The following is a 27,838-nucleotide window of genomic DNA, read 5'->3' as shown; positions in this document are numbered from 1 at the left end:
CATTACAAGATTTATTAAAACTAAAAGTTAAATATAATGAGATTTCTTCTCAATTTGTGAGAAAAGATTTATTTAATAGACAAGTTCAATTTTACGGAAATTCAAATAAAGCTGGAAAATTATTAGCAAATTTTCTTAAAGCAAAAAAAAGAAAATCCAAGATTATTGCAATTAAAGATATACAAGGTAATACACACACTAACAATAAAGACATTTTAATACAGTTTCTTGATTTTTATAAAGATTTATATTCTTCTGAATCTTATGAAAATAAAGAACAAGATGGACAAAAATTTTTAAATTCATTTATTGGACCAAATGTTCCAGATCATATAAAAAGAAGTTTAGATGAACCTATATCTTTAAAAGAAATAGAATCAGCATTGAAGTCTCTTAGAGTTGGATCCGCTCCGGGTGGTGATGGTTATACGGTTGAATTTTATAAATCATTTCAAAACATTATTTTACCATATCTATTAAAATTGTATCAATATCAAATGAATAATGGAAATATATCAGGTACTATGGCTGATTCATTAATTATTGTCTTACCAAAACCAAACAAAGATCCTACCTTGGTTTCAAATTACAGGCCTATTTCCTTATTAAATGTAGATGGTAAATTAATTTCTAAAGTACTAGCAATAAGATTAGCAAAAGCTCTTCCTTTCATTATTGATGTACATCAAACAGGATTTATTGCTAAAAGACATTCATCACATAATACAAGATTAGCATTTCACTCTTTAAATTTAGCAAAAACTATGAATGATCCAGCTTTTATGGTATCTTTAGATGCAGAAAAAGCATTTGATAGAGTAGAATGGAAATTTATGTATCAAGCTCTAGAATGGTTTGGATTAGGTCCCGTTTTTATTAAAATGATTCAGACTTTGTATAGCTCTCCTGGTGCAAGATTATATATAAATAACAATTTATCAGATAGATTTAACTTGCAAAGGGGAGTTAGACAAGGATGTCCTTTGTCCCCCTTACTTTTTGATATTGTTTTAGAACCCTTGTTAATTGCAATTAATCAAACTAAGGAGATAAAGGGAATCCCATTTTCTTACTGGGAATATAAACTTTCTGCATATGCAGATGATATCTTATTATATTTGAGAGAACCGGGGAATACTATTCCAAGTTTACTTAATCTTCTAGAGGAATTTGGAAAATTTTCTGGATATAAAATTAATTGGAGTAAATCAGAAATTCTTCCAATTAATATTCACTGTACCAAAGGATTATTTGATTCATATTCATTTATTTGGAAAGATGAAGGATTAAAATATTTAGGAATTATTATCAAAAATACAATTGATGATACAGTCAAAGAAAATGAAAAACTTTTATTGAAAAAAATTACAGAAATGTGTGAACAATGGAATCCTTTACATCTTTCATGGTGGGGAAGAGTTCAAACAATTAAAATGATGATATTGCCTGTGGTTTGTTATCAAATGAGTATGATTCCAATATTTTTTCAGGGGTCCTTTTATAAAAAATTAAACAATATTATTACAAAATTTGTTTGGTTTGGGAAAAGACCCAGAATTGCTTTAGTATCTTTACAAAGACCAATTATGGAGGGAGGGGTAAATTTTCCAAATTTTTATAGGTACCATCAAGCCTATATTCTAAGACAGGGTATGTATTGGATCCTCCCAGATCTCATGGAGAATGTACCAGATTGGCTATATTTAGAATGGCGGCTCCTGTTCCCATTACATTTAGATCATTTAATTAGTATAACAATGCCTAGAAGATACAAAGAAAATAGAATATTATTAGACACTTGGAAAACATTAAGATATATAAATAACCTATCACCAGATCCAATTTGTAAATCACTAAATCAATCTATTTGGGTAAACTCCAGGATCAAAATTGGCGGATTTAAGATCGTCTGGAAACAATGGATAAGTGCAGGTATACGAACATTAAATGATGTCATTTCAGAAGGTTCACTGCTTAGTTTTTCACAATTGCAAAATAAATTTGGTTTAAATAAATCACAATATTTTAAATGGATGCAAGCAGGCCATTCAGGTAGGGTTCCCTGAATGGAAAAATCTTAATACTCAATATAGTCTGCAGGTATTATGTTTCCAGGCGGATTTCTTGGGTCACCAAGCCGCAAAATGGTACAAATTGATATATGGATTTTTAAATAAAAAAAAGAAAACTGGTCTTAGGGATATTTGGAGTATTGAGATTGGACAGACAATTTCTGCGTCTCAATGGCCACGATTTTGGTCCTGGAGATTAAGATCTACAAAGTCAGCATCTATGAGTCAAACATGGATGTTTTTATTACATAGAGTGTTATGGACCCCTACGCGCCTGCAAAAGATAGATAATACTAGATCCAATAGATGCTGGCATTGTAAAATAGAAATAGGGACGTTAGATCACTTAATTTTTTTTTGTCCCTGTGTAAATGCCTTTTAGAAAATGATTTGGCCCCAAATTAATAAATTACTAGAAAATCATGTAGGACTCTCATATGACACCATACTGTTTGGCACTGCAATGAGAACTCAGAGTCCGATTTCAGCAAATAATAACAAGCTACTATTAATATTGACAGGAGTCGCCATGCAACAAATCACTCAAAATTGGAAAGACTATACCAAATTAAATTATACGTTCTGGTGGAACTCTGTATGTTATATCTACAAAATGGAAAAAGTACTAGCATTACAACATGGGAATCTTCATAATTTCAAGAAAATTTGGCAACCATTGACTAATTATTCTAATGATTAGACTTCTTAGCACAATTGCAATACTTATATAGGAATGGGGTGGGATATGTATAATTTTTGGAATTACTTTTTGTAAAAATGGGGAGGGATTTATAACTTCTGATTATATATAATTTATAATATATACTGTTTATAAATTAAGTTTTATTAATGATAGATACAATGATATATAATAATGAATTATATTACTTGTGAATCAATTATTGTAAAAATGGAAATTAATAAATAAAAATTAAAAAAAAAAAAAAAAAGTGAAGATCTTTCTTTTGTTTCACCAACAAGACTGAACCGATAAATTCAAATGCTAGAAATTGATATAGTTCAATCCAAGTTGACCCCTCACATTTGCACAAATCCATCGCTTATCACACATATCCTTATGAAGAAATATTTCTGGATCAGGCATAAAGTAAGAACAATGCGTTATATCTTTCATAAATATTATACCAATACTAGTATTTTAGCCCGTTACATTAACGGGTGCTAGTATATATGTCTTTCTTTCTGTGTCTCGCTCCCTCCTGCTGTTTTTCTTTTTGTCTCTCTCTCTCTCTCTCTCTCCCTGGCCCCCTTTGTCTGTCTGTCTTTCTGTGTCTCTCTCTGCCCCTGTGCCTTTCTTCTTTTCTTTCTGTCTGCCTTCCTCTCGCTGTCTGGCTTTCTTTCTATTGAGATAAAAAGGCTGCTTTGTTTACCTCTTTGGAATAACTACGAGACAGCATTGTATCTTCCAAAACAGACAATATTAGTTTATTGGTAGTATAAAAAGTTACAATATTACAGCAGCCAAGGCATAGCACAAAAAAATATATAAAGTATTGTCAGTTCAGAATATACAATGGAGAGAAGAATTTGCACGCATATGCTTAGCAGGGGGGGCTAGCAGTTCCCCGTAGCATAAGTAAGTGAATCTTTCTCTGGCTTTTCTTAGAATGCAAGTGTTTTTTATACAGAGAAATTCTTCCTTTGTTCCAAGAAAGGCCATCCCCGAATTCTACTTATGTACTTCCCTATTGGTACATAACATAATGTAAATCTAACTCCTCTTTTCCTCAGTCCACGCCTCTCTCACTTCCACCAGGTGCCTTGAAAAAAAAAGAGAACTTCTGGTGACCTGTCCTCCCTCAGCACGGAGACATGCATCTGTTAATTAGAAGTGATACAATTCATTGCATATTCGAGTTGGTGTCCTTGTAAGATGAAAGTAGCTGTTTAGTTCCCATAGCTAGGTCTGGAGGCAGGAAGTCCATGGTTTGGTACCAAGTTCTTTCATCTCGTTACACCCACATGAGCAGAGCTCCTTGCTCATTAAAAGTTTTATGGCTCTCTTGGGTGCCTGGCCCATGAAGTCATACAGCACTGATAACAGTTTAGCAGAACCTTGGAGGGAAATCCTCCCAGCAGGGAATGCTAACAAAAACATCATTGTTAGCATTGCAAAAGGCTGTAGATGATGACAGACAGCAAGGTACAGGCAGGCTTATGGGAAAATATAAGTCTGTAGTTTCCAGCATAGTGTCCAGCATACATAAGTGAAAATATAGGTCTGTAGAATCCAGTTGAATAATCCGTATGTCCAGGATATACAATGTCACTATCCATCTGTCTCTATCCCCCCACACTTCCCTGTGCAGCAGCCACAGCAGCATTCCCTCCCTCTGTGCAGTAGCATTCCCTCCCCGCCACTACTTCCCTGTACAGCAGCATTTAAATCCCCACCTTCCCTGTGTAGCATCCACAACAGCACCAGCATTCCCTCCCACCCCACACCACTTCCCTGTACAGCAGCAGCGTTTCCCTTAGTCCCTTGCCGCCCCCACCCTGCCCTTCCCACGGTCCGACCATTTGCCGATTCCAGCAGCATGTACTACTGGATATCCTATATAATAAAACGCTAGCCGCGCATGCGCACTCAACTGCGTGCTTCTGTTTTCCCTGATCTGTGAGATGTAGGTCTGGGCCTTGCAGGAGTGCGCATGCACGAGTCCCCAGCCTTACTTTCCAGCAGCTACCACTCGCTGCCAGCGCTGGACTTCCTGCTCTCCGTGTCGGCTCCTCTCACCAGCCGCACCAGTGTCTGAGAAGGCTTCCAACGCTGGCGGGATCGAGAGGAGCCGTGGTGACACCTCGCGGGGCAGGAAGGGAAGCCCAAAACACTCCAGCCACGAAGGGATGCTGCGGTCCCGACTCAAAACCAGCTGATTCCAGCAGCATGTGCAGCACTCTACACACGCTGCTTCGGGGCCTTTTACTGCCTTGATTTACTCTGGCACGTCCCTGATGACATCATCAGAGATGCGGCAGAGCAAATCAGGGCAGTAAAAGGCCCCGAAGCAGCGTGTGTAGAGTGCTGCACATGCTGCTGGAATCAGCTGGTTTTGAGTCGGGACCGCAGCATCCCTTCGTGGCTGGAGTGTTTTGGGCTTCCCTTCCTGCCCCGCGAGGTGTCACCACGGCTCCTCTCGATCCCGCCAGCGTTGGAAGCCTTCTCAGACACTGGTGCGGCTGGTGAGAGGAGCCGACACGGAGAGCAGGAAGTCCAGCGCTGGCAGCGAGTGGTAGCTGCTGGAAAGTAAGGCTGGGGACTCGTGCATGCGCACTCCTGCAAGGCCCAGACCTACATCTCACAGATCAGGGAAAACAGAAGCACGCAGTTGAGTGCGCATGCGCGGCTAGCGTTTTATTATATAGGATATCCAGTAGTATGTCCATATGAAGTCCGATGAATCCTGCTGATATTTACAAAAAAGTCAACGCCGGAGTAAGTGTGGAATCATTAGCAAATAGAATTTAGAGGTCTTAGTCCACGAACTGATTTGCATAATTCCATGGAACTTCTTTTGAAGAATTCAAAAAAGAATTTATCCACCAGAACCATGTATCCAAGACAGTTATTGCAATTGAATTTAAATAAGATTCTATCTTTTCAACGAATCAATCTCTTATATAGCAATCACTGCCATGAAAAAATAAAAATCAAACAAAATAAAGACATTTTAACATTGAGTCACATTTCTTTTTTTCCTTAGTTCCTTTTATGACACCATTGGTTGCTCACATGTATCCAAAAACTCTTTTAACTTGACCGGATCATCAAAACTTAGTGACTTATTGGCCTAAGTAACCCTCATTATAGCAGAGTAAAGCAATCCATAATGCTTGGTGCTAAAGCACCAAGATGTCTCATTTGAGGTCTTAAGTCAAGTAACTTTTTCCTTCTTTCAGCAGTGGTTTTAGCGAAATCTGGCACAATATGAATTTTTGAATCTTGACATTTCAGATTATTGTTTTCTTTTGCAAGCCGAATAATTTCCATTACCTGCTGATGCCTCAAAAGTTTTAAAATCATTGGATGTAGTCTCGGATCCCTGCCAGTTCTTCTTGCAGGGATCCTATGAGCCCTCTCAAATTCTAATGGATATTTTGATTTGAGAGGCAGAATCTTTGGAAGAAATTGCTCAAGGAAAGAAACAGCATCATTATTTTCAACTCCCTCCAGGAGCCCAATAATTCTCAAATTGTTCTGTTTCCCCCTATTAATATAGTCTTCCAGCTCCTTAGATAAAGCATCCACTTTTTCCCTGTATACTTTACATTTCTTTAATTCCATTTCATTTGTTGTCATTCTTTTTTCCATGTTTTCAACTTTTAAATCAAACTGCTCCATATGTGCTGTGAGATTCTTAACTTCATCTTTAACCTCCTTCAATTTCTGAGCATTGTCAGAAACTATATCCGTAATTAGCTTCAACTGTGCAAAGATGTCACCAATAACATCCTTAGGCAATGGCACCTTAGAAGGAGTTACCGGCTCTATCTTTGATCTTTTAGCACTCCCCACTCCTGTGCCAGCCATTTCATTTTTCGCCTGTTTACTCGAGGCCATTATGAGATTTGAACCTCAAAAATTCTTTAAAAATGAAGCTGAATTAGCGGTTTAAAATATCTTTCAAATGCTTGTAAATCCAGAGCTCAGTCCTCACCCGACCATCCGGCTGCGCTCCCAAGCCACGCCCCCTTATCTTCGAAAGCTAATCATAAACGACATTGTTAGTAAAAACACTGGTTGGCGGACTTCTTGTGGTTTCAATGTCAGGGATAGGTTATACCCGATATTTTTCGAGGGTTATAACTGAGACACACAACCGTGAAGTGTACAGGGGAAAAAAACCTTGAAAAAGTGTAGGTGAAACATGTTGGCTGTAACCTATCCCCGACATAAAAATCACAAGAATTAAGTTAAGTAATATAAATATAAGAAGACAAAATTAAGATAAAATATAAGTATAAATGTTGAAGAATTCTACCATTTTTATATGGGAATAGATGTGAACCAATGACGATTTGGCACGTGACGATTAAAGCAATGATACAGCTTGAGCTTTGAGTGGTGTTGCTGAGGTTTGATAAATGAGAAATAGGGATATGTTTGCAGTATGTAGAATGAGTTTTGAGACATACTTGGATGTATTTGTGTTAAAATTTCAGAGCAGAACAGTCTTGTTCTTCGAGGAGTTTCCTCGTACCCCTCCTTTGCATCTGTTTGTAGAAAGGGCTATTGCCTGCTTTGGAACTAACTGTAGGGGGCAATAGAGCTCTCTGTGAAGTAAGAGAGGATTCAAAAAATCCAGAGTGGATTCCTTCTGCAAGGCTCATGAGCACTGGGATAAAATTTGCTCATCCAGAATGGCACACCTATCTGCTAGAAAAGATATTAGCAAGGTAAAAACCTAATCTCATTTTATACTCTCATTAGTATGTGCCATTTACAAAGTAGCAAAATGTTAAATTTCCTCCCCCCCATCCCCAAATGTCTGCCTTATTTATTTATTTATTTTTACCCTTTCACACCCCTCCAGTACTCAGAGGCAGAACTTGGTTAATAGTGTGTCAACTTGCCCCTGTGATATTGCATGGCCAAATAACATAACTATATCAGGTATTTGATTAATCCTTACATGATTCGCAGGTTCTGAGAGTCAGTAATGTATGTCTTGCTGTTAGGGTACTCTGACACAAGCAGTGAAGAAAGGAGAATGGATCTTGCTAGATGAAATCAACCTGGCTGCAGCAGAAACACTGGAATGCCTGAGTGGTTTATTGGAAGGTTGCTCCGGGTCACTGGTATTGCTGGACAGAGGAGACACAGGTACTGCCTTCCAAGACTATGGAAATACATTCTGGGAGCCATAGACACCAACATTTAAAAATGAGTGAGGGTACTAAATGCAATACAGATTGCCCCTCCTTGGGCACAGTGAAGAAATTGCTCAGTTTAAACAGTGCTCTTTGATAATTTCTAAGCTAGATTACCGTAATACATTATACCAAGGCATAACACAGAAAGAAATACGAAGACTACAAATTATACAAAACACAGCAATAAAGATTATTACTAACTCTAAAAAATATGATCACATCACTCCTCTTTTGCAAGAAGCACACTGGCTACCTATTTCACATAGAATAACATATAAAATAGCATTGTTAACATTCAAAATTCAAAAAACTAATACTCCAATATTCTTATATCGATATTTAATACCCTACTCCCCAGTTAGATCTCTTAGATCAACAGATCAGTATTTGTTGACCATTCCATCACTGAAAGTAATTGGCACCAGAAGAACCACAACCTTTTCTATCTTGGGACCCCAGCTTTGGAACAAACTTCCAATCTATTTGCGTGCTGAAACCTCCTTAGAAAAATTTAAAAGCAATCTAAAAAGCTATCTTTATAAAGATGCTTATGAATCTTAGATTAGACAATCCTTTTGACTCTCCTATTTACTTTTAGATCAGGTCTTACTTAAACAATTACTCTTAGACTAAGTCTTCATAAAAAAATTTTTTTTCTATTTTAATACCTCTCCTAAAGTTGTTCTTCCCTAACTGTTATTCTATTTTTAATTGTTTATTTTAAATCAAATGTAATTTAACCTTTCATTCCTTACATATTTTTAATGTAACTATGGATAAAACTGTATGTTTATGGTTTTAAACTGTTTTATTTGTCCCCCCTCCAATTATTATTGTTATACGCATTGAAAATACTTGATATTGCGTTTAAATCAAAATCTCAATAAACTTGAAACTTGAAACTCTGCACTCTGACACCTAGAGAGTTGGCACCTATGCTGGGAACTTTTATCTTTTTCTTGTTTCTCAGACGTTCTAAGACTTTTCACAGAACCCTAGCTTTCCTTGATAACTTCCAGGGTCAGTGGAGAGCCTTAATTCTCTTCCATAAAGAAGTCTCCTCCTGCCCTTGACTCCTTAATACATTTTAAGATATTGGCTTAACCAGCCCAGACTCAAAGCTCCTATATAATGGTGGGGGTTTTTCCCAAAGAAAAACAAAAGAGGCGACCTATGGTGCTCAGTCTTTTTATTCAGTCAAGACCCAACACATATTTTTGGCCATAAGGCCTGCCTCAGGGGTCTTATCATCAATACGGAGCACTGTATTTTCAGTTGTCCTCTTATAGTGAAACAATCTAAATAACCGAATGGTGATTCCTTAGACTCCTCCCTAAGGAAGTCCATGATTGGCTGAGGTGCCCCGGCCGCTCCAGAGGGAGGAGCCTGAGGCACCTCAGCCAATCAGTGCCTTAGGCATCTCCCCGTGCATCAGATGATGTGCCGGGGTGGGGCCTAAGGTCGCTATTGGGTAGTGGCAGCACAGTAGGAGCAGGAGGAGTTTCTTTCTGCTCCTGAAGATTTTGCCGGTGCGTAGGAGCAGGAGGAGGGTCCTGGCACCCCTCCTGCTTCCGAAGATGTTGGGGAGCCTTGCCCAAGGAGCAGGTGGGATTGGGCACCCCTCCTGCTCCCATCAATTTTACAGGTACCGGGATGGGTGGGCTGGGCCTGACCGCCTGGCCCGACCAGTGGTGAGTCGGGGGGGGGAGAGGCGGAAGGAGGCTTAGGATCAGGAAGGATTGAGCACCCCTCCTGCTCCCAACTTTGGTGTCGGGGGTGCGCCGTGCTGGGTCGGGTCCGGCCGGGGGGTTAGTCGGCTTATGGAGCAGGAGGGACCGGGCACCCCTCCTGCTCCCAACAATTTTAAAGTATGGGGAGGGAAAGGGGGTGGGTCTGGACGGCCCGGCCCGACCAGGGGTGGACCGGTCGGGTGCAATGGCCCAGTCTGGGGTGGGCCATGCCGGCAGGAGAGAGGCTTAAGGAGCAGGAGGAACTGAGCACCCCTCCTGCTCCCAACTTTTACATACCGGAGGGGGGATGTTGAGGTGGGCAGCCATGACTTTAAAAAAAAAAAAAAAAGCTTTTCCTTCTCACGGGCTGGCTCTCCTGCTCCCCCTTTCCAGGCAATCTTTCCGCCCAGACTCTCCTGCTCTCTGCTGCCTTCCGTGCAATGCGAGCTCGCGGGTTTAAAGCAGGGCACATCACAGGGAAGGCGGCAGAGAATAGGAGCTCAGGGCAGAAAGCAGGGCTGGAAGATTGGGGCGAGCAGGCAGGAGACACGGGGTAGAGCAGGGCTTCTTTGGAGCTGGAGAGTCGGAAAGATTTTTTCAATTGGTTTCCAGCAGTCACTTCTTGGGTTGAGCGGCCAGCTCAATCGGATCTGAAATTTTGTGAAGTGATTTGGGTCGCTGTTCAATTTGCATGCGTTTCACCTCATTTGCATGCACAGATTCAAAGCGGATTGCAGGAGAGGTAAGTGAGTCAGGCCGGATGGAAATTTGATAGTAAAAGGGTCACAAACCGATCGGTACACGATCGGTTTGCTTTGTGAATCTAGCCCTATGTACCTCAAGCACTGCACTGGATGACTCGTGATAACTGATAAGCCAGTGAGCTCTAGGTATGGATGTCTTCACATTCTGCTGGGAGACTGTTTTGATTAACCAAGTTGCGAGCGGGGGGGGGGGGGGAGAGACATGAACGCAGAGCTTGAGACACTACAATAAAGAGGTGATGCTTAGGCAATATGCTAGGTATTTAGTGTAAATTGAGGAAGAAGGGAATCCCAGGAATACCATGTGAAGATATCCATTAAGCTGATTATTGATTATATTCCATAAGAAGAGAATTGGGCAATGGAATATAGACTTTGGATCATTCAATCAAGAACAACAAATGGATGTCCTTCATTGAACTCTCTGAAAAATACAAGTTAACCACTACTCAATACTACAGATGGATACAACTGCACCATTGACCATGAATCAAAAAAAACGCGCACCAGAATGTTATGTCATATCTTCCTCAGAACTTGGCCAGTTGTTATGAAATTTAGTGCTTCGTGTCCTGAATGAAGTAGATTTTAAAATGTTGTGAATATTTCCCATTGCACCACAACACTATCTTGTGAAAATGAATTATTGCTATAGGATATGCGCAGAAGCAGACAGAATTAAAAAATGTCCAGAGAAGGGTGACACAAATGTTGAAAGGGATGGGACAACTTCCTTTAATGGCGTGGTAATTGACTGTGCCAATTTTCAGCCAATCAAAAAACAAACAAACATTAATCAATATAAGAGTTTGATGCCGAACTCTTAGGACACCTAGCAACGCTTAAGTAGGGGTGCCCTCACATGCCTAAGGAGATTAAAATGATTGACATGCTGCAAAAAGGAGATGTGAGCATTCTGATTGGTTGTTTGTTTGTTTTTTTATAATTTATATTCCACATATCCTACAATTCTAAGTGGATTACAAATTAGTCAGGTACTCAAGCATTTTTCCTTAACTGTCCCAGTGGGCTTTCACTCTTATCTAATGTACCTGGGGCAATGGGAATTAAATGACTTGCCCAGGGTCACAAGGAGCAGTGTGGGATTTGAACCCACAACCTCAGGGTGTTGAAGCTGTAGCTCTAACCACTGCACCACACTCTCTCACTGTAAAACACTGTGATGGACTCTGCTCAACTGAAGGGTGGTCTAGCAAATTGTGATAAATGAAATAAATTAACCTTTTGTTGTACAGAGGAGTTCCTAAAACGTTTTTTCATGTTTTGTGGCTATGGGGAAGATAACTTGGGACAAAAGCCTCAAGACTCCAATTTAGTTTTATCATGCAGCATAGAGAGGAAGTGTTAAGTTGGGAGCAGTATTTATACTTTTTGAATGATGACAAAAGTAGAGAAGGCTTTCTATAAGCACAGGAGTTAAACATCTCTTTCCTTTTAGAGCCCTTGATGCGTCATCCAGACTTTCGTTTATTTGCGTGCATGAATCCAGCTACAGATGTTGGCAAGAAAAATCTACCTCCAGGATTAAGGAACAGGTAGGTGAAGAAAACATACAGTATATTACATTAACCGTGTTTAAAAAAAGCTGAACCTGCAATGTGAACAATTCATGTATTGATAAAAAATGTGATTCTCTCAAAGAATTCTACTTTACAAGCACATAAAAAATGTTCATAGCCTAAGCAAAGACTCTTAAGTTCCTTTGTGTCCATTTTATTGTGGCATTACTGCAGGAGAGTTTTAAAGGCCTGGTGGTAAGTACTGTACTTAAAATATACAGGTAGTGGCATTGACCTATTTTGAGGGCAGGATCGAGTTAGTTCTTTTGTCATTGTAACTTGATATTTTGCATTTTCTGAAAAAGGGTAAAGCATCTTTGTCTTTGAGTTTAATTGGTCTTCAAGTTGAAATTTTAATTTTCTGCACACTTGTTTGTTTATCCTTTTAAGCCTCTTCAAATGTCCTTGAAAGGGCTTATTTTCAGGTTAGTGTTCTGGATGACCATTTGCTCAGTCAGTGTTTTTCTGAACTCAAGGCTTTTTCCAGAGACCCCTGGAAAGAGTGCAATCTGAACTAAAACACCTATCTTTATTTCTGCTGAAGGTTGTTTTGTCTTTTATGAGAATAGGATAGTGCGCCTTCCATCCTTTAAGAAGATTGAGGAACAGATTTTGTCTGTTCTATTTGGAGGACTGAAGTTAGGGTGAAGTACCTTGGCTCAAGGATACTCAGAGTGTGCCATTAAACCAGAGGTTGGGCAACTTTAAGAATGAATGTTCAGGTATTGCTTTCCATAGAGGTCTCTCTTGGCCATTTTCCAAGCATTATAGGTTAGATCAGTGGTCTCAAACCTGTGGCCCGGGGGCCACATGTGGCCCGCAAGGTACTATTTTGAGGCCCTCAGTATGTTTATCATAATCACAAAAGTAAAATAAAACAGTTTCTAGATCATATGTCTCTTTAGCTATAAATTACAATGTTATTATTAAGACTTAGCCAAAAGGAAAGATTTATAAACTATAGAGTTTTACCTCATGTAAAATTGTCATTTCTTTAATAAGACATTACCTATTTTTTCTGAGGCCCTCCAAGTACCTACAGATCCAAAATGTGGCCCTGCAAAAAGTTTGAGTTTGAGACCACTGGATTAGATGCACTTGCTAGAGATGAAACTGCTTCAGAGCAGGTCAGATGAACGTATGTGTGTTTAATAATCTTACCTAGTATTGGAACTACTGTGTTGCTTTCTATCCCGTTCTCAAAGAGCTCAGAATGGGTTACAGGTTAACATATATAATATACAGTTAATGGTTACGATTTGCCAAACTTTTTCGATACAAGTTTTTATCCTAACTCGACACATACTAGGAATCTAATACCAATGTATGTATTATACAGTTTGCAGTATACATAGTCCCCTGTAAAGTGTATTGCCTTGTATAGGGGATTATACGCCCTGAATGAACAGTATAGTTACCAGTTGAGCACCTATTAAGACATGAATGAAGACTGCTTTACTGATGGCACTGGTAGGTGTATTGCCACGTATTTATCTAATAAGGGTTTGCAATAGTAATATGCCCGTAATATGCCCTCATTAAAACAAGTTGAAAGTTGGAATATAAAACAATAGTTGAAGCAGACGTGAAGATTCACATAGTGGCCACATATGTCATTCCCTGGCCAGCCATAGGCATAACATTAGGATATTTTGGAGCCCAAGAAACTGAAGTGACTTTTTCAAGATCTTGCAGAAAGCTAGCTAGTTAGTTGAAGGTAGAACCTACAGAGTCATGACCACTGTTGCACTGGGGTTTATTTTAATGCTTATCTTTGTGTCTTTAAGGTTGTACTGTTAAAAGTGTGGCTTTTTTTTACAGCCTGCTTGTCTCTGTCTTTCAGGTTTACGGAACTGTATGTAGAAGAGCTTGAGAATGAGGGTGATTTGCAAATCCTCATCATGGATTACTTAAGAGGGTTAAATGTGAACAAAAACACGTTTCAGGGAATCATAAAGTAAGTTTATCTCAAGTTTTATCGGGGTTTTTTTATTTTAGTCAAATTTCAGAACCTGAAGAATTCAAACAAATCCAAGTGGAGCTGCAAATATTGGTGCTGTATTTCTGACTTTGGATACATTTTTTTGTTTATCCTCCTTTCCTTATTTTCTTAAAATGTCTGCGATAAAATGAAGGGCAATGCTGCATCACATCAAAATAGCTCCATGATCTTTTAGCATATAATATGCTCCACAACATGTTTAAAGTAATTGTGAAAAAAATAATGGATGAATAATCTTGTGAAGCAATTCTTTATTTAAAAAATTTAGCAAAAATAAGTTCCCTTTTTATAGAATCAGCTCAACAAAAGAATTGAAATCAAGCTATTGAGACCACTTAGCTTTCTTTTTTGTTTCCTTATAAATTGTTCTGTCACTTTGTGTTTGTCTTATATATTTAAATAGTTTTTTTAATTGAAATATCACATAATAGAAGCATTATAACATTATAATGGAGTTTTTAAAAAAAAAATCTTTATTCATTTTCAAAAGCCAACAGTAAGTGCAATAGATAAGCAAACAAAGAATAAAATAATCAGCACTCAATACAATCAAATGATATAATAAATATATATCACCCCACTCCAATACCCACTCTCCCACCCACCCTTCCTAGACGTGCATAACAGAAATCAAGGGGAAATACGTATGACCAATTCTTACAAAATTTTGTTAATGGACCCAAACCACCTTGAATTTATTATAGTGTCCCAATTGTATCAAATTCATATGTTCAAATTTATAACTTTGACATAGGGTTTCCCACCAAAAATTGTAATTTAACCTGTCCCAACTTTCCAGTTTTTCATGATCAGCTGCATAGCAACTCCTGTCATAATGAGAAGTAATCTATTTTGATTTGCATTAATTGGACTTTTGGCTCCAGAAAATTCTATACAATAGTTTTAAGAATATGTTAAGCATTCATGTACCATACAAAAAAACTCATAAGGCTTCAACTCCCATGAAAATAAAAAAATTGCAGCTTATTAAGAACTGGAGATGAAGGCCTTGTCTTATAACCTCCCACACTATTAAGTCCAGTGCATCGCAAACTGTGTGCCTCCTGAGATTTCAGGCGTGCCATGGCACATTGGGAAGGAGGAGAGTTGCCAGCGCCAGCTGACTACCTACAGGATGTGCACGTCTTGTAGGCAATCAGCACATGTCAGCGCCTCTCCTTCTCTCCAGCCGGCCCTTTTCCTTGCAGGTACCCCCCACTGCTGGTGCAGGGCCCATTTGAAGGGCCTTTGCGTATGCGCGGATGTTGACATGATGATGTCACGCATACACGTGATGTTATCATGGCGGCATTTCGCACTTCCAGGTGTCTCGAGCCGGTGACACTAGGTTTAGTGAAAGATTGCATGACACTGATTAAGTCCAAGTCTGCTCATTATCGTATTCCCTCCATGCAATCCCCCACCCTCTCCCCCCTCTATCCAAACGCACCTAAACACATTAAAGCTCCCTGGCTAAAGGGAAATAGGCCTAAACCTGCCATTACTTTGTGTCCCCAACTAATCATTGTACATGGGATATATTCAAAATTAAATACTGTACTGTTTGATGACCGAGGGTGGATATATATAGACCAGATGCGGTTTTTATGCAGTTCAAGGAACTGCTGTGCCTACTTGGAGAGGAAGCATGCTTTAGTCTGCAGCTGGCAGGTGAATCATTTGGGGACCTGTACAAGCCAGCCTGCTGAAGATTTGTGGAACTCAGAGTTTTGTGCCCTTAGCATTTGCTCGTTTCCTTGACTTGGTCAGGAGCTTAAGTGCAGGCTGTTGGGCATCAGTAGTGTCCTTCGGGGTGCTCACGATGCCGGCTGCAGTTTCGTCTCCCCTTCCTCTTTTCAGCATCGTGAGCCAGGGGTGGAGGCTTTCTTTCTTTACCACTTTCTTTCTTTCACCTCTTAAGTTCAATCAATTTGTACCTTCTTTTAGTCTTTTGTAAACCTCATAGAACTTCACGGTACTGCGATATATAAACTGTTATTATTATTATTATTATTAGTCTGACTGGCAGCTCGAAGATCTTGGTGTGGCAGCTGACTGGTGGCTTGAGCATAGAATCCCTCCAGATCTAGCTACTCTTTCAAGGAGCTGAAGTAGGCACCATTGCCTTTGGGAAAATTGGGGTGGGGGGGGTTGGGGAGGGAGAGATGTGTGAAATACTGTGTTTTCACTGTTTCTGCAGCTAGGGCTAGGTTCTGTCCCCCCCTTTTAAAACTTTATTTTTTGGTTAGCCTTAAGCCATTTTTTAGCATCAAAACATCGCTGTGGCAGCCATTTTTGATTTCCCAATTTCTCCCCCCCTAAGTTCTCAAACTTCATTAATTTTTTTTTTTTTTTTTGTTTCTTTATTAATTTTCAATTTAAATCAAGCTAAGCACTTGTACAGAAAGCAATAGTCATAATAACAAGTAATCATAAGGTAATTTAACATCCAATAAGAAAACATTATTAAAATATTTAAGCTCAATTCCTCCTAAAGGATCCAAGATTTTAAATTAGCGAAAATTTAAAATTACAGAAATATTTTGCAAGATGTTCAAAGCAGAAGCACTGAAAAATGAGGGATCTTAATTATATTAGGGTTCAAGATAATCCTCCATCCAGACGAGACATAGCTACAAAAGTTGTCAATTGAGATGGTTCAAAGAATACATATTTAACAGAACGGTAACACACTATACATTTACATGGATGTCTCAAATAAAAAGTTGCCCCCAGAGAAGTAACCCCAGGTTTCAAAAGAAGAAATTCACAGCGACGCTTCTGTGTCTCCCTTGTAAGGTCAGGGAACATCTGTACTTTACAACCAAGAAAAATTTTTTGTCTATTTTTAAAGTAAAGTCTTAATAACCATGTTTTATCTAACGGAAGCGCCACAGTTAGAATCAAAGTTGCTGGTGATGCCAAGTCTTTATCAGATGTCTCCAATAATTCTGAAACATTTAAAGTTTGTTGGCCCAATTCTTTTTGTTGATTTACAGAAACTTTCATAGGCAAATAATAGACACGTGAGAATGGTGGTAACGTTTCTTCTGATACTTCCAAAGTTTCCATCAAATATCTCGTAAGCATTTCTCTTGGATTTACCATTTCTAATTTAGGAAAGTTAATTAGCCTTAAGTTATTACTTCGAGAATTATTCTCAAGCATTTCAACTTTCCTTCTCAAGTTGGTATTGTCTTTAATTAAAGTCTCTTGAAGTTGTTTTGTAATCATTTCCTTTTCAATTTTCTGAATGGTTTTATCTGAATCAGACAGTTCTTTTCTTAAATCTTTAAGTTCTTATGTATGTTCTGTAATTTTCCCTTCCAAATATTGAAATTTAGGCGTAGTGAGCTTTACAAAACCAGCAATTAGGTCCCATAGTGAATCTAAGGTTACAACTTCAGGTTTAACCAAATAAATTGAGGCTTGTAGAATAATAGAGTGCTCACCATTCTGTAGAAATTCTTCAGGGCCTATCTCCTGGATTTTGCCCCCTTGTAAAGCTGGATTCTCCTCAGGTATATTTGTTAGGGCTCCTTGAGCATGAGCCCCAACCTCCAAACCTTCTCCCAGATTTAAACTTGCCTCTGAGGGAGAGAACACCTCCAACTCTGGGGTTTCCCCACCCCTGGGAGAACTGGTAACCTGAGGGTGTGGAGGTGGCGCCCTTACATCGGGGCTTTCATGCCCTGGAGGAACAGCTACGGGTTCGCCTCCCTGTGTCCTCAGCGGGCCGCCTTCCGACGCTCGAGAAACCTCCTGGACTCGCCTCAAAAGCCGTTCGATATTGCCCAGAGAGGGAACCTCAGGACGCCGCGAGACAGCAGCAGCGCTCCGTCCTCTTCTCTTGGGCATAATTGTAAGTAGCACAAACCCTTTCCAGAGTTCAATTATGAAGAAATTCTTAGTTTATGAGCAAGCCCGACGCGAGCAGCTCAGCACGTCTGACTTGAAGCAGCCATCTTTTTTTTTTTGGGAAATCATTTTTATTAGCAAGGGTTCAACAAGATAACATGAACAACACTAATACCAAAATTGCGAATACAAAAAGGCAAATTCAAACAACAGTTACAGACAAGAACTGCATCCCTGGAAAAATCCACAGAAATAGTACAGTTACATGAGAACATCTGAGGGAAACGAGCTGCTCCCGACAGACTAATACAAGGAAATAGCTGATACAGAGGAATAAGATACAGACAATGCCTGCCCCACAAGTGATGTTGAAAGGTACAAAGCCCCCCAAATCTTCCCCGAGGGAGCAGATAAACACCAAAAATCGTCATCCCATGATACCCTGTCGGCCCCCAGCATTTTTAAATATTATATCATACGAGAAAAACAGCCAACCGAAGCAACTCCCCATACAGGGGGCTGCCTGTCACAGCACTAAACATCAACCAACCATACCTACAATCACACCCCAGACACACACCCCATTCAATCACCCCCAGTCACCTTGTTTTGCCTCAAAATTGTTAGGGATGGAATCCTCAGACCCTAATACCTCATATCATATCTTACTTGCGCTGGATGGGCGGCTGAAGAGCACCCTTGTTCCATGTGCCATGTGGCAAGAGATGGAGGGGTGGGAACTTCAGGCTTAGCCCCATCACAGACCTCTAGGGCTGAAGAAAAGCAGATGGTGCTGTCAGGGGGGAATGAAACATAGAATACGACGGCAGAAAAGGGCCGACGGCCCAACAAGTCTGCCCAATCATGATCCCTTCCACCCTCGAGAAACTATCCCCTATCATACCTCTGTAGCGACTCCACATGTTTGTCCCATCGTCTCTTGAAGTCGAGCGTGCTATTAGCCTCGACTTCCTGACATGGAAGACCATTCCATCTATCAATCACCCTCACGGTAAAGAAGTATTTCCTGGTGTCCCCATGAAATCTTCCTCTCCTGAGTTTTAGCGGATGTCCTCGTGTCACTGTGGGACCCGTAAGAGTGAAGATTTCCTCCTCCTCCTCGATGTGGCCTGTTATGTACTTGAAAGTTTCTATCATGTCCCCCCCTTTCTCTGCGCTTCTCGAGCGAGTATAAGCGCAGACTGCTCAGACGATCTTCATATGAAAGATCTTTAAGTCCTGAGACCATCCTTGTGGCCATTCTCTGAACTGACTCAATTCTCTTCACATCCTTTTTGTAATGTGGCCTCCAAAACTGGACACATTACTCCAGGTGCGGTCTCACCATGGATCTGTATAATGACATTATAACTTCGTTTTCGGCTGATAAAGCTTCTTCTGTTGCAGCCAAGCATTTGTCTAGCCTTTTTTGAGGCTTGCTCCACCTGATTTGCAGCCTTCATGTCTTCACGGATGATTACTCCCAAGTCCTTTCTACTTCAGTTTTTGTTAAGTTTTCTCCATTTAGGGTGTATGTAGTGCAAGGATTCCTGCTGCCAAGTTGCATCACCTTACATTTTTTGGCATTAAAGTTTAGTTGCCAAGTACTGGACCATTGTTCAAGCAAAAGTAGGTCTTGTTCCATAGTGTTTTGCGCGGTTGTGCTGTTGGGTTTAGTTGCCGTGCCCACAACGTTGCATAGTTTAGCATCGTCGGCAAATAATGCAATTTTGCCTTGAAGTCCTTGAGTCAGATCCCTTACAAAGATATTAAATAGCATTGGGCCCAAGACCGAGCCCTGCGGCACTCCACTGGTCACTTTTGACGATTTTTAGAGAATACCGTTTACATCCGTTTACATCTTCTAGAACAGTGGGACAGCAATTCTGTGCCCCGTAAAGGTGTAGATGCTTCGCAGTTCAAGGAAAGGCGTTTGCTCCACCCTAAAGGATAAGGAGACTTGCCCTCTCGGGACGTTAAACATAAGAATTGCCGTTGCTGGGTCAGATCAGTGGTCCATCATGCCCAGCAGTCCACTCACGCGGCGGCCCTCTGGTCTAAGACCAGCGCCCTAACCGAGACTAGCCCTATCAGTGTATGTCCTTGTTCAGCAGGAACTTGTCTAACTTTGTCTTGACTCCCTGAAGGTTGTTTTCCCCTGTGACAGACTCCGGAAGATTTCTACCACTCTCTGGGTGAAGAAGAACTTCCTTACGTTTGTACGGAATCTATTCCCTTTCAACTTTAGAGAGTGTCCTCTAGTTCTCCCTACCTTGGAGAGGGTGAACAACCTGTCCTTATCTACCAAGTCTATTCTCTTCAGTACCTTGAATGCTTCGATCATGTACCCTCTCAATCTCCTCTGTTGGAGGGAGAAGAGGCCCATTTTCTCTAATCTTTCACTGTACGGCAGTTCCTCCAACCCCTTAACCATTTTAGTCGCTTTTCTCTGGACCCTTTCGAGTAGTACCATGTCCTTTTTCATGAACGGCGACCAGTGCTGGACGCAGAACACCAGGTGAGGGTGCACCATAGCTCGGTACAGCGGCATGATAACCTTCTCCGATCTGTTTGTGATCCCCTTCTTTATCATTTCTAGCATTCTGTTTGCCCTTTTCGCTGCTGCCGCACATTGTGTGGATGGCTTCATCGATTTGTCGATCAGAACTCCCAAGTCCCTTTCCTGGGAGATCTCTCCAAGTACTGCCCCGGACATCCTGTATTTGTGCATAAGATTTTTGTTACCAACATGCATCACCTTACACTTATCCACATTAAACCTCATTTGCCATGTCGATGCTCATTCCTCGAGCCTGATTATGTCACGTTGCAGATCTTCGCAGTCCCCCTGCGTCTTCACTACTCCGAATAACTTCGTATCGTCCGAAAATTTAATCACCTCGCTCTTCATTCCTATGTCCAGATCGTTTATAAAAATGTCGAAGACCACGGGTCCAAGCACCGAGCCCTGCGGCACCCCACTGGTGATGCTCTTCCAGTCCGAGTATTGTCCATTTACCCCGACTCTCTGTTTCCTATGCTCCAGCCAGTTTCTAATCCACGTGAGTATTTCACCCTCGATTACATGACTTGCAATTTTCTGAAGTCGTTCATGCGGAACCTTATCAAACGCCTTCTGAAAATCCAGATATACAATGTCAACCGGATCGCACTTGTCTGTCTGCCTGTTCACTCCCTTGAAAAGTGCAGCAAGTTTGTCAGACAAGATCTGCCTTTGCTGAAACCATGCTGGCTGATCCTCATCAGACCGTGTCTGTCAAGGTGATCATTGATGCGGTCCTTTATCAGCGCTTCTACCATCTTTCCCGGTACCGAGGTCAGACTTACCGGGTCTTCCCTCGAACCTTTTTTGAAGATCGGTCTAACATTTGCCAATTTCCAGTCCTCCGGAATCTTTCCCATTTTGATCGACAGATTGGCTATTAGTTGAAGCAGTTCAGCTATGGCCCCTTTCAGTTCCTTGATGACCCTTGGATGGATGCCATCCGCTCTCCGAAATTTATCGCTCTTGAGCCTATCAGTCTGCCTGCATACCTCTTCTAAACTGACCGTTTATAACCCTGTCAGTTTCCCGTTTTCACTTCCAGCATATAGGCTGATGGGTTCTGGTATGCTGTGTATATCCTCTTTGGTAAATACAGACGCAAAAAACGTGTTCAGTCTGTCTACGATTGCTTTGTCCTCATTTAGCTCTCGCTTTGTTCCTCGGTCATCCAACGGTCCCACCGCTTCCTTTACTATATCGAAAGTTTCAAGTTTTATTTTGATTTGATGAATCGCTTATTCAAATTTGATTAAGCGAGTTACAATAAAAAAGGTAAACATACATTTAGACATACTATTTAAAATTTAAAAATGATGGGTTGACCGACAGACTTACAAACTAATCGATACACAAGGGATGGAGGAATAAAGTTACAATTCAGTGTTTTAAAGTAGAAAAAAGAAACATAGATGGAAAAAACATTAGGGAGGGAGTAGTATAAACTTGGAGGGTAACTACTTTAAGATTTAAGTATAATTTAAAGATTAAAAATATCTTTAAAAAGAAAACTTTTTAAGAACAGCTTGAGGTTTTTCGCCTCCATGGCTGTTTTTTCCTCGTAATCTCTTTTGGCCCCTTTTACCGCCTTATGGCACCTGCATTGATGTTGTTTGTACTTAATTCCAGTTTTTGTCCATTTTTGATCTTTTCCATTTCTTAAATGAGGTTTTTTTGTCTCTGATCGCTTCCTTAACCTCTATAGTGAACCACGCCAGTTCTTTATTCTTTTTCCTCTTTGATCCCGTATATATAGATTTTGTGCCTCGGTTACTGTATCCTTAAAAAGTGACCTAGTTTGCTCTCGTCCTCCAAGTCCGAGATTCTCGGAGAGAACGAGAGCCAGAAGGCCTTGAGCATGTGCAGATGCTCAAGGCCCAGTCCGAGAAGAGGCAGGATCTTCGGGCACCGGCACCTCCTGTGGGTTGGTGCTGCGTGCCGGTGCCAGATTGGGGGTAAGCCTTCAGTTTAGGTGAGTGAGGGATGCCGGTTTGGGGGGGTGCTCACGAGGTGGGGGGCGATGCCGGTTCGCAGGGGGGGCAGCATTTGCGGGCAGGGGAGCGATGCCGGTTCACGAGGGGGGGGGAGAGGAGATGTGGAAGCGCACCAGTGGCCTCGGGGATGGGGGGGGGGTCTTTTGGGGATGTGGTGGGGTAGGGTGGAGCAGCAACGGTGGGAGGGGAGGTGGAACCAATCAAGCGAGTTTCCCTTACTTCCTATGGGGAAACTCGCTTTGATATACAAGGAATTTGGTTTATGAGCATGGTTCTGGAACTAATTATGCTTGTAAACCAAGGTTCCACTGTATATCATTTTTGTAATGAATGAACCCTAAGTGTGAGGTGATAAACTTATGGGCAGGCTACCAAGAACCCAACCTCTAGAGCTTACTAAATCGGCTTGAATACTGTGAACATAAGCTCACCATCTAGTCGTACACCATCATAGGGTACACACTGTGTGCTTATATAAATCCAAATAATACACACAACTAGGTGAAACCTGTGAATAATGTAATGCAACACTCAGTCCCGCCAGTTGCCTCACCAAGACAATTACATTGTGAAATGTCAACGTCTTTACTTAGCTGTAGTGTATGTTGATAAATCTTTTCTCTGTGCTAGAATCAAGTGTTTAGTGTCCTCCAAAACAGGAACATAATGGTCAATGCTGTTCACTGTAGTAGCGGTTCGACCAGGCTTGGTTTCAGGCAGGGCTGTGGAGTCTGTAGAAAAATCCTTCGACTCCGACTCCTCAGCTTCTGGTACCTCCGACTCCAGGTACCCAAAGTTGTCTCTAACTCCGACTCCACAGCCCTGGTTTCAGGGACAAAAAGCCCCTTCCTCAGGAACCAGACGCTGGGCTTTCAAGAAAAATAACTGCTCGTTTTTTCAGCACGATTCAAAGGTGGCACCATACACAGTGGAGGCTGGAAGTGAACCAAAAAGTACACACTTCGTGAATGATGAACCAGAGTTGACCCTCTGCCTCGACACGAACCGTGTTTTGCCAACTCTACTTCAGGAAGCCAAGCAATGACTTGTTCTTTTGTTACAAATGCTTGTGAACCAAACGTAAAAATTGTGAGGAAAACTCATACATACTTGAACAATTGAATGACAACTAGTCCTCATAATCATGTTAAAATCCTAAAAACATGGCGATTTGAATGGTACCTGAATCCTTTGATGTGAACCGTTACAAAAGCTTAGAAAAAGAAAGATATGAAATGAAAAAATGTCCCGTTAAACCGGCACCAAAATGAGGCTTAAGATGCCAGCAGCTGTGATGTCGTCATGAAGAGCCAAAAAACATTCCCCTACAGGGAAAAGGCTTTTAACAGAAAGGCCTAATACAGGATTGAATCACAGGAAAGCGCACCACTCCACCTCACGATTCAGCCCCTTGGGCTCTACTGTATTGAGATGAAAAATCCATTGTCGTCCTTATCTCCAAAGGACTTTGGACAAATCGCCCCCACAAGGCAAAGAAATGGTTTCTAAGATCAGGAACTTCAGATTTGATATAGTATGAGTGCAGTCCATCCAGTGTTGTGCCAAGGGTGCCTCACAAATTTCTCTCCAAATTCTACTTAAATGTTCTTGAATACGATTGCAGATGGCCCATGTTGTACATCCTATGTAGATCTTTTCACATGGGCAGAAAATAAAATAAATCGATGCTGTAGTGGAACAATCAGTGGTACCCCATAGCATGTAAATGAAATTGGGTAACATCACTACGTTTGTGGTAAGTGCATACAAGCACACAGAACAGCAACCACAAGGTCTATGGCCCAGTGCTGGCTCTGAAATGTTGGATGTTGATGTAAAATAAGACCTAGTCAAACATGTTCTCAAATTACACTGATGAGAGGATGCAATCTTGGTGGATTCCTGAAGGCCTTATGAATTCCCATCACATGCCAATGCTGTTTCATGTTCTTTTTAAAAAAAATTATTTATTTATCATTTTTCAATTAGCATATCAACTATAAACTTGTACAGAAAGGTAAGGTTAAGCTGAAAATAAAATACAATGCAAAATGCAACACAAAGCAAATTAAAATCTGCTATCATAACACAAATATATATAGCTTAACTTTAACTAAAGTCCTCATTAAACCAAGATGTAGAATCGGCAAAAATTATAATAAAGAATTACAACAACAAAACTAAAGACTGCATAGGCTGAGCTAGGAGGTCAAACAATCAAAGAGTACTCATATCTCTCCTCCTTTTTTCAGGCGAGCCATTGACAAGAAGGTTGTAAGTTGGCTAGGTTCAAAGAATACATATTTTTGCATTTGATGCAATATCACACATTTACATGGATGACGAAGAAAAAAGGTCGCCCCTAGAACTATAACTCTTGGTTTTAACAACAAAAATTCATGTCGACGTTTTTGTATCTCGTGACAAGTCTGGAAACATTTGTATCCTATGTCCAAGAAATTCTTTTTTTGTTTATTTATTTTTAAAGAAAAGTCTCAATAACCAGTTCTTATCAGGTGCTAAGGGTTGCTGGCATTGCTACTTCCCTATCCGAAAATTCCAAAACCGTAGAAATGTTTAACAATTGTTGGTTCTTCCTTCAGTTTTTCTTCCCTTTTAGTAGATAAACAATACACTTAGGTGAATGGCGGAACTAGTTCCTCAGTGATTTCTAAAACTTCCTTTAAGTAACGTTTCAACATGTCTCTAGGAGTCACTGTCGCAACCCTGGGAAAATTAATTAACATAAGATTATTATTACGGGAAAAGTTTTCTGGAGACTCCAATTTTCTCCTTAAATTAATATTGTCTCTCACCAATGTTTCAGTGACTTGTTTAGTAACTTTCATTTCCTGGGAAGAATTCAATATTGAATTTTTTTAAATCTTGCAGTTCCATAATGTTTTTTGATGTGCTATATTTACTACTCAGAATGTAATGTGCATGACTGTGGGGTCAATATTAAATTGGTAAACAAAAAACAGAATTCTGTCTATTCTGAAAGAATTACTAATTCTGTTGTTGAAAGAAAATCCACTTATGGCTTAGACACTAGTTGCCGTAAAGATGCTGCATACTTCTCTCTTTCTTGTTTCAGTTTTTACTTGTCCATTCGAAAAGAGGCCAGCACAAAACTGGTGGATGGTATGGGGAACAGGCCCCATTATAGTCTTCGCACACTCTGTAGAGCGCTGAGATTTGCAGCTTCAAATCCGTGTAAGAGCATTCAACGTTCACTCTATGAGGTAATACTAGTTTCCTTCACAGGTTGGGTGTGTTGTTGTTGTTTTGTATATATAATTGTGCTTTTATCTATTTTGCTCCTTTCAATCTTTTAACAGGTTTTTAAAAATGTGTTTTTGTTTTGAGGGAGCAGCAAAATTCTCAAAAGAAGCTGGGCACTAGGATTCTATGGAATCCTATATTCTTCCTCTTTAGACTGTAAAATTAAATTTTAGAAGACCTCTTACAAAAATAAGTTAAATGTGTTTTTTGTGGTTTTCGTATTCCCAAGAGGGATTTTAAAAATTGCTTGGTTTCTTTTTTTTTATTTTTTTCAATTCTTCATTTTTTAAAACTTTCAATAAGTGTAACATTAGATACAATCATTTTTACATTTCAACTTCACTTAATATATCATCAAAATCTAGTTCACAACAAATATCTCCCCTCCCCCCTTATAACTAACAATTGTTCTAAGCATACGAAAACATAAATTGGTTGGTTTCTAACGCATTGGGAAAATGAAGTTCCATGCTGACCAAATGAAAGCAGACTAAAGAATGATGAGCCCAGGGAGCAGGCTCATGGGTGATTTGAGAAGGTAGACGGACTCAGGCCTAGGGCTATTCCACAGGTTATAATTATGGAGGCAAGGCAAGACTGGCAAAGTTTGGAGGTATCTAGGGAAGGTTGAAAGAGCAGAAGTATTGGGAGGTTGCAGGCATCCTTTGTCCTCTCCTGCATAAAAAGTGTTCATGCGTTGTACTTGGCTTGCAGGCTGTAGTTTGATCACTTCTAGTCTGGCTAGTGTTGGTTATTTAGGTCAGATAGAGATGGGGAACTAGTGCTGAGATTTGGACAGCAGGAGATGAGAGTGAGTATTGGTGAGAAAATATTCATGCTTTAGCTCTATGTATTGCTAGCACTGGAGAGAAGTGGTTAGTATTTTAAGGAAACATTCTTTTTGGTTGACCCATAAGTTAGATGTGAGTGCTAAAGCCTGCCTACTGTTTATGTCTAAGTTCTGATGATAGGTGCACAACTTTCTCTATAACCATTAGTTAGGTGTGTGAATGAATTCTTCTTTTATTCGGTCCAAACTCTGCTTATGTGTTTATGTAGCATATATTTTACAGATAGGCAAATTATGTGTATATTTACAGAGTAGTGCTTAAATGGAATTTTGCCATTCTTCTGAATTATATGCTTACTAGTGTTTAAGCCCGTTAGATTAACGGGTGCTAGATGTCTCCTGCTTTTGAACTTGGGCAGGGGCAGAGGCAGAGCCGGGGCGGGAGGGAGTGACGGTGGGAGAGCAGTTTCAAAGCCTCAGCAGCGGCGGCTCCTTGACCAATCCGCGCTTACAACGTCCCCACACTTGCGGTCTGGCTGGCTCCCCCACCAAAGCCCTTCGCAGCGGCAGCCCCTCCCGCATCCGTCCCCACGTCCCAAGCCTCTCCGAAGACCGGCTCCCACGAAAATGGTACCCCTCTGTCCAAAGCCGTGGCAGCAGCCTCCCTCAAGACACATTTCAAATCTGACATACTGTATTGTAATCACAAAACAGAAAATAAAATTATTTTTCTTACCTTTTGTTGTCTGGTCATTATTCATATCATGTAGGGGTCCCAGGCTATGGTTGGCTTTTGATAACTCGCTTGCCAGGGCCCCTTCTTTCTTCTTCCCTCCCTCCATCCCGGCAGCTGAAGACAGGCACCTCCCCCCAGTGGTCTGAGACAGGAGGGAGCAGTTAGGAGAGGGTCTGAGGGCAAAGAGGGGCTCAACAGCGCACAACCACCTTTCCTTCCCTCCCTCCATCAAGTGCAGTGCAGCTCCACCAATGTTAAAAGGAGCCGCGTCGAAATCGGAGGCCTGCCACTGCCGTAGCACATTCCCCTCTGCCTTGGTCCCGCTCCTTCTCTGACATATGGGACCGCGGCAAAGGGAACGTGTTACGATGGCGGCAGAGCTCCAATTTCAAAGCAGCTCCTTTGAACATAGGCGGAGCTGAACTGAAGGGAAGGATCGGTGGGGCCGGGTGAGGAAGGCCGCCTGCTAGGTAGGGGGATAACAATGGCGCTTATGCTCAAGCCCCCGCCGCAGCTCCTCTCTCGATCCTGGTGCGGTTCGAGAGAGGAGTCGTGGCGGCGGCTTGAAC

At 40.8% G+C, this 27,838-nt stretch overlaps 1 protein-coding gene across 2 annotated transcripts in view; it reads left to right on the top strand.

The window, feature by feature from the left end:
* MDN1 (midasin AAA ATPase 1) overlaps nucleotides 1–27,838 on the top strand; it is a 943,760-nt gene that overhangs the window by 226,780 nt on the left and 689,142 nt on the right. For both annotated transcript variants that reach the window (XM_033936734.1, XM_033936735.1), the window contains exons 18-21: nucleotides 7,773–7,917; nucleotides 11,921–12,017; nucleotides 13,885–13,998; nucleotides 25,556–25,703. In XM_033936734.1, the coding sequence (XP_033792625.1) occupies nucleotides 7,773–7,917; nucleotides 11,921–12,017; nucleotides 13,885–13,998; nucleotides 25,556–25,703 (504 nt within the window). The remainder of the gene's footprint in view (nucleotides 1–7,772; nucleotides 7,918–11,920; nucleotides 12,018–13,884; nucleotides 13,999–25,555; nucleotides 25,704–27,838) is intronic.

The sequence above is a fragment of the Geotrypetes seraphini genome, chromosome 3 (assembly GCF_902459505.1).
Source record: "Geotrypetes seraphini chromosome 3, aGeoSer1.1, whole genome shotgun sequence".
NCBI lineage: Eukaryota > Metazoa > Chordata > Amphibia > Gymnophiona > Dermophiidae > Geotrypetes > Geotrypetes seraphini.
Note: the sequence above shows the minus strand (reverse complement) of the source record. Positions and strands in the feature narration are given on the sequence as shown.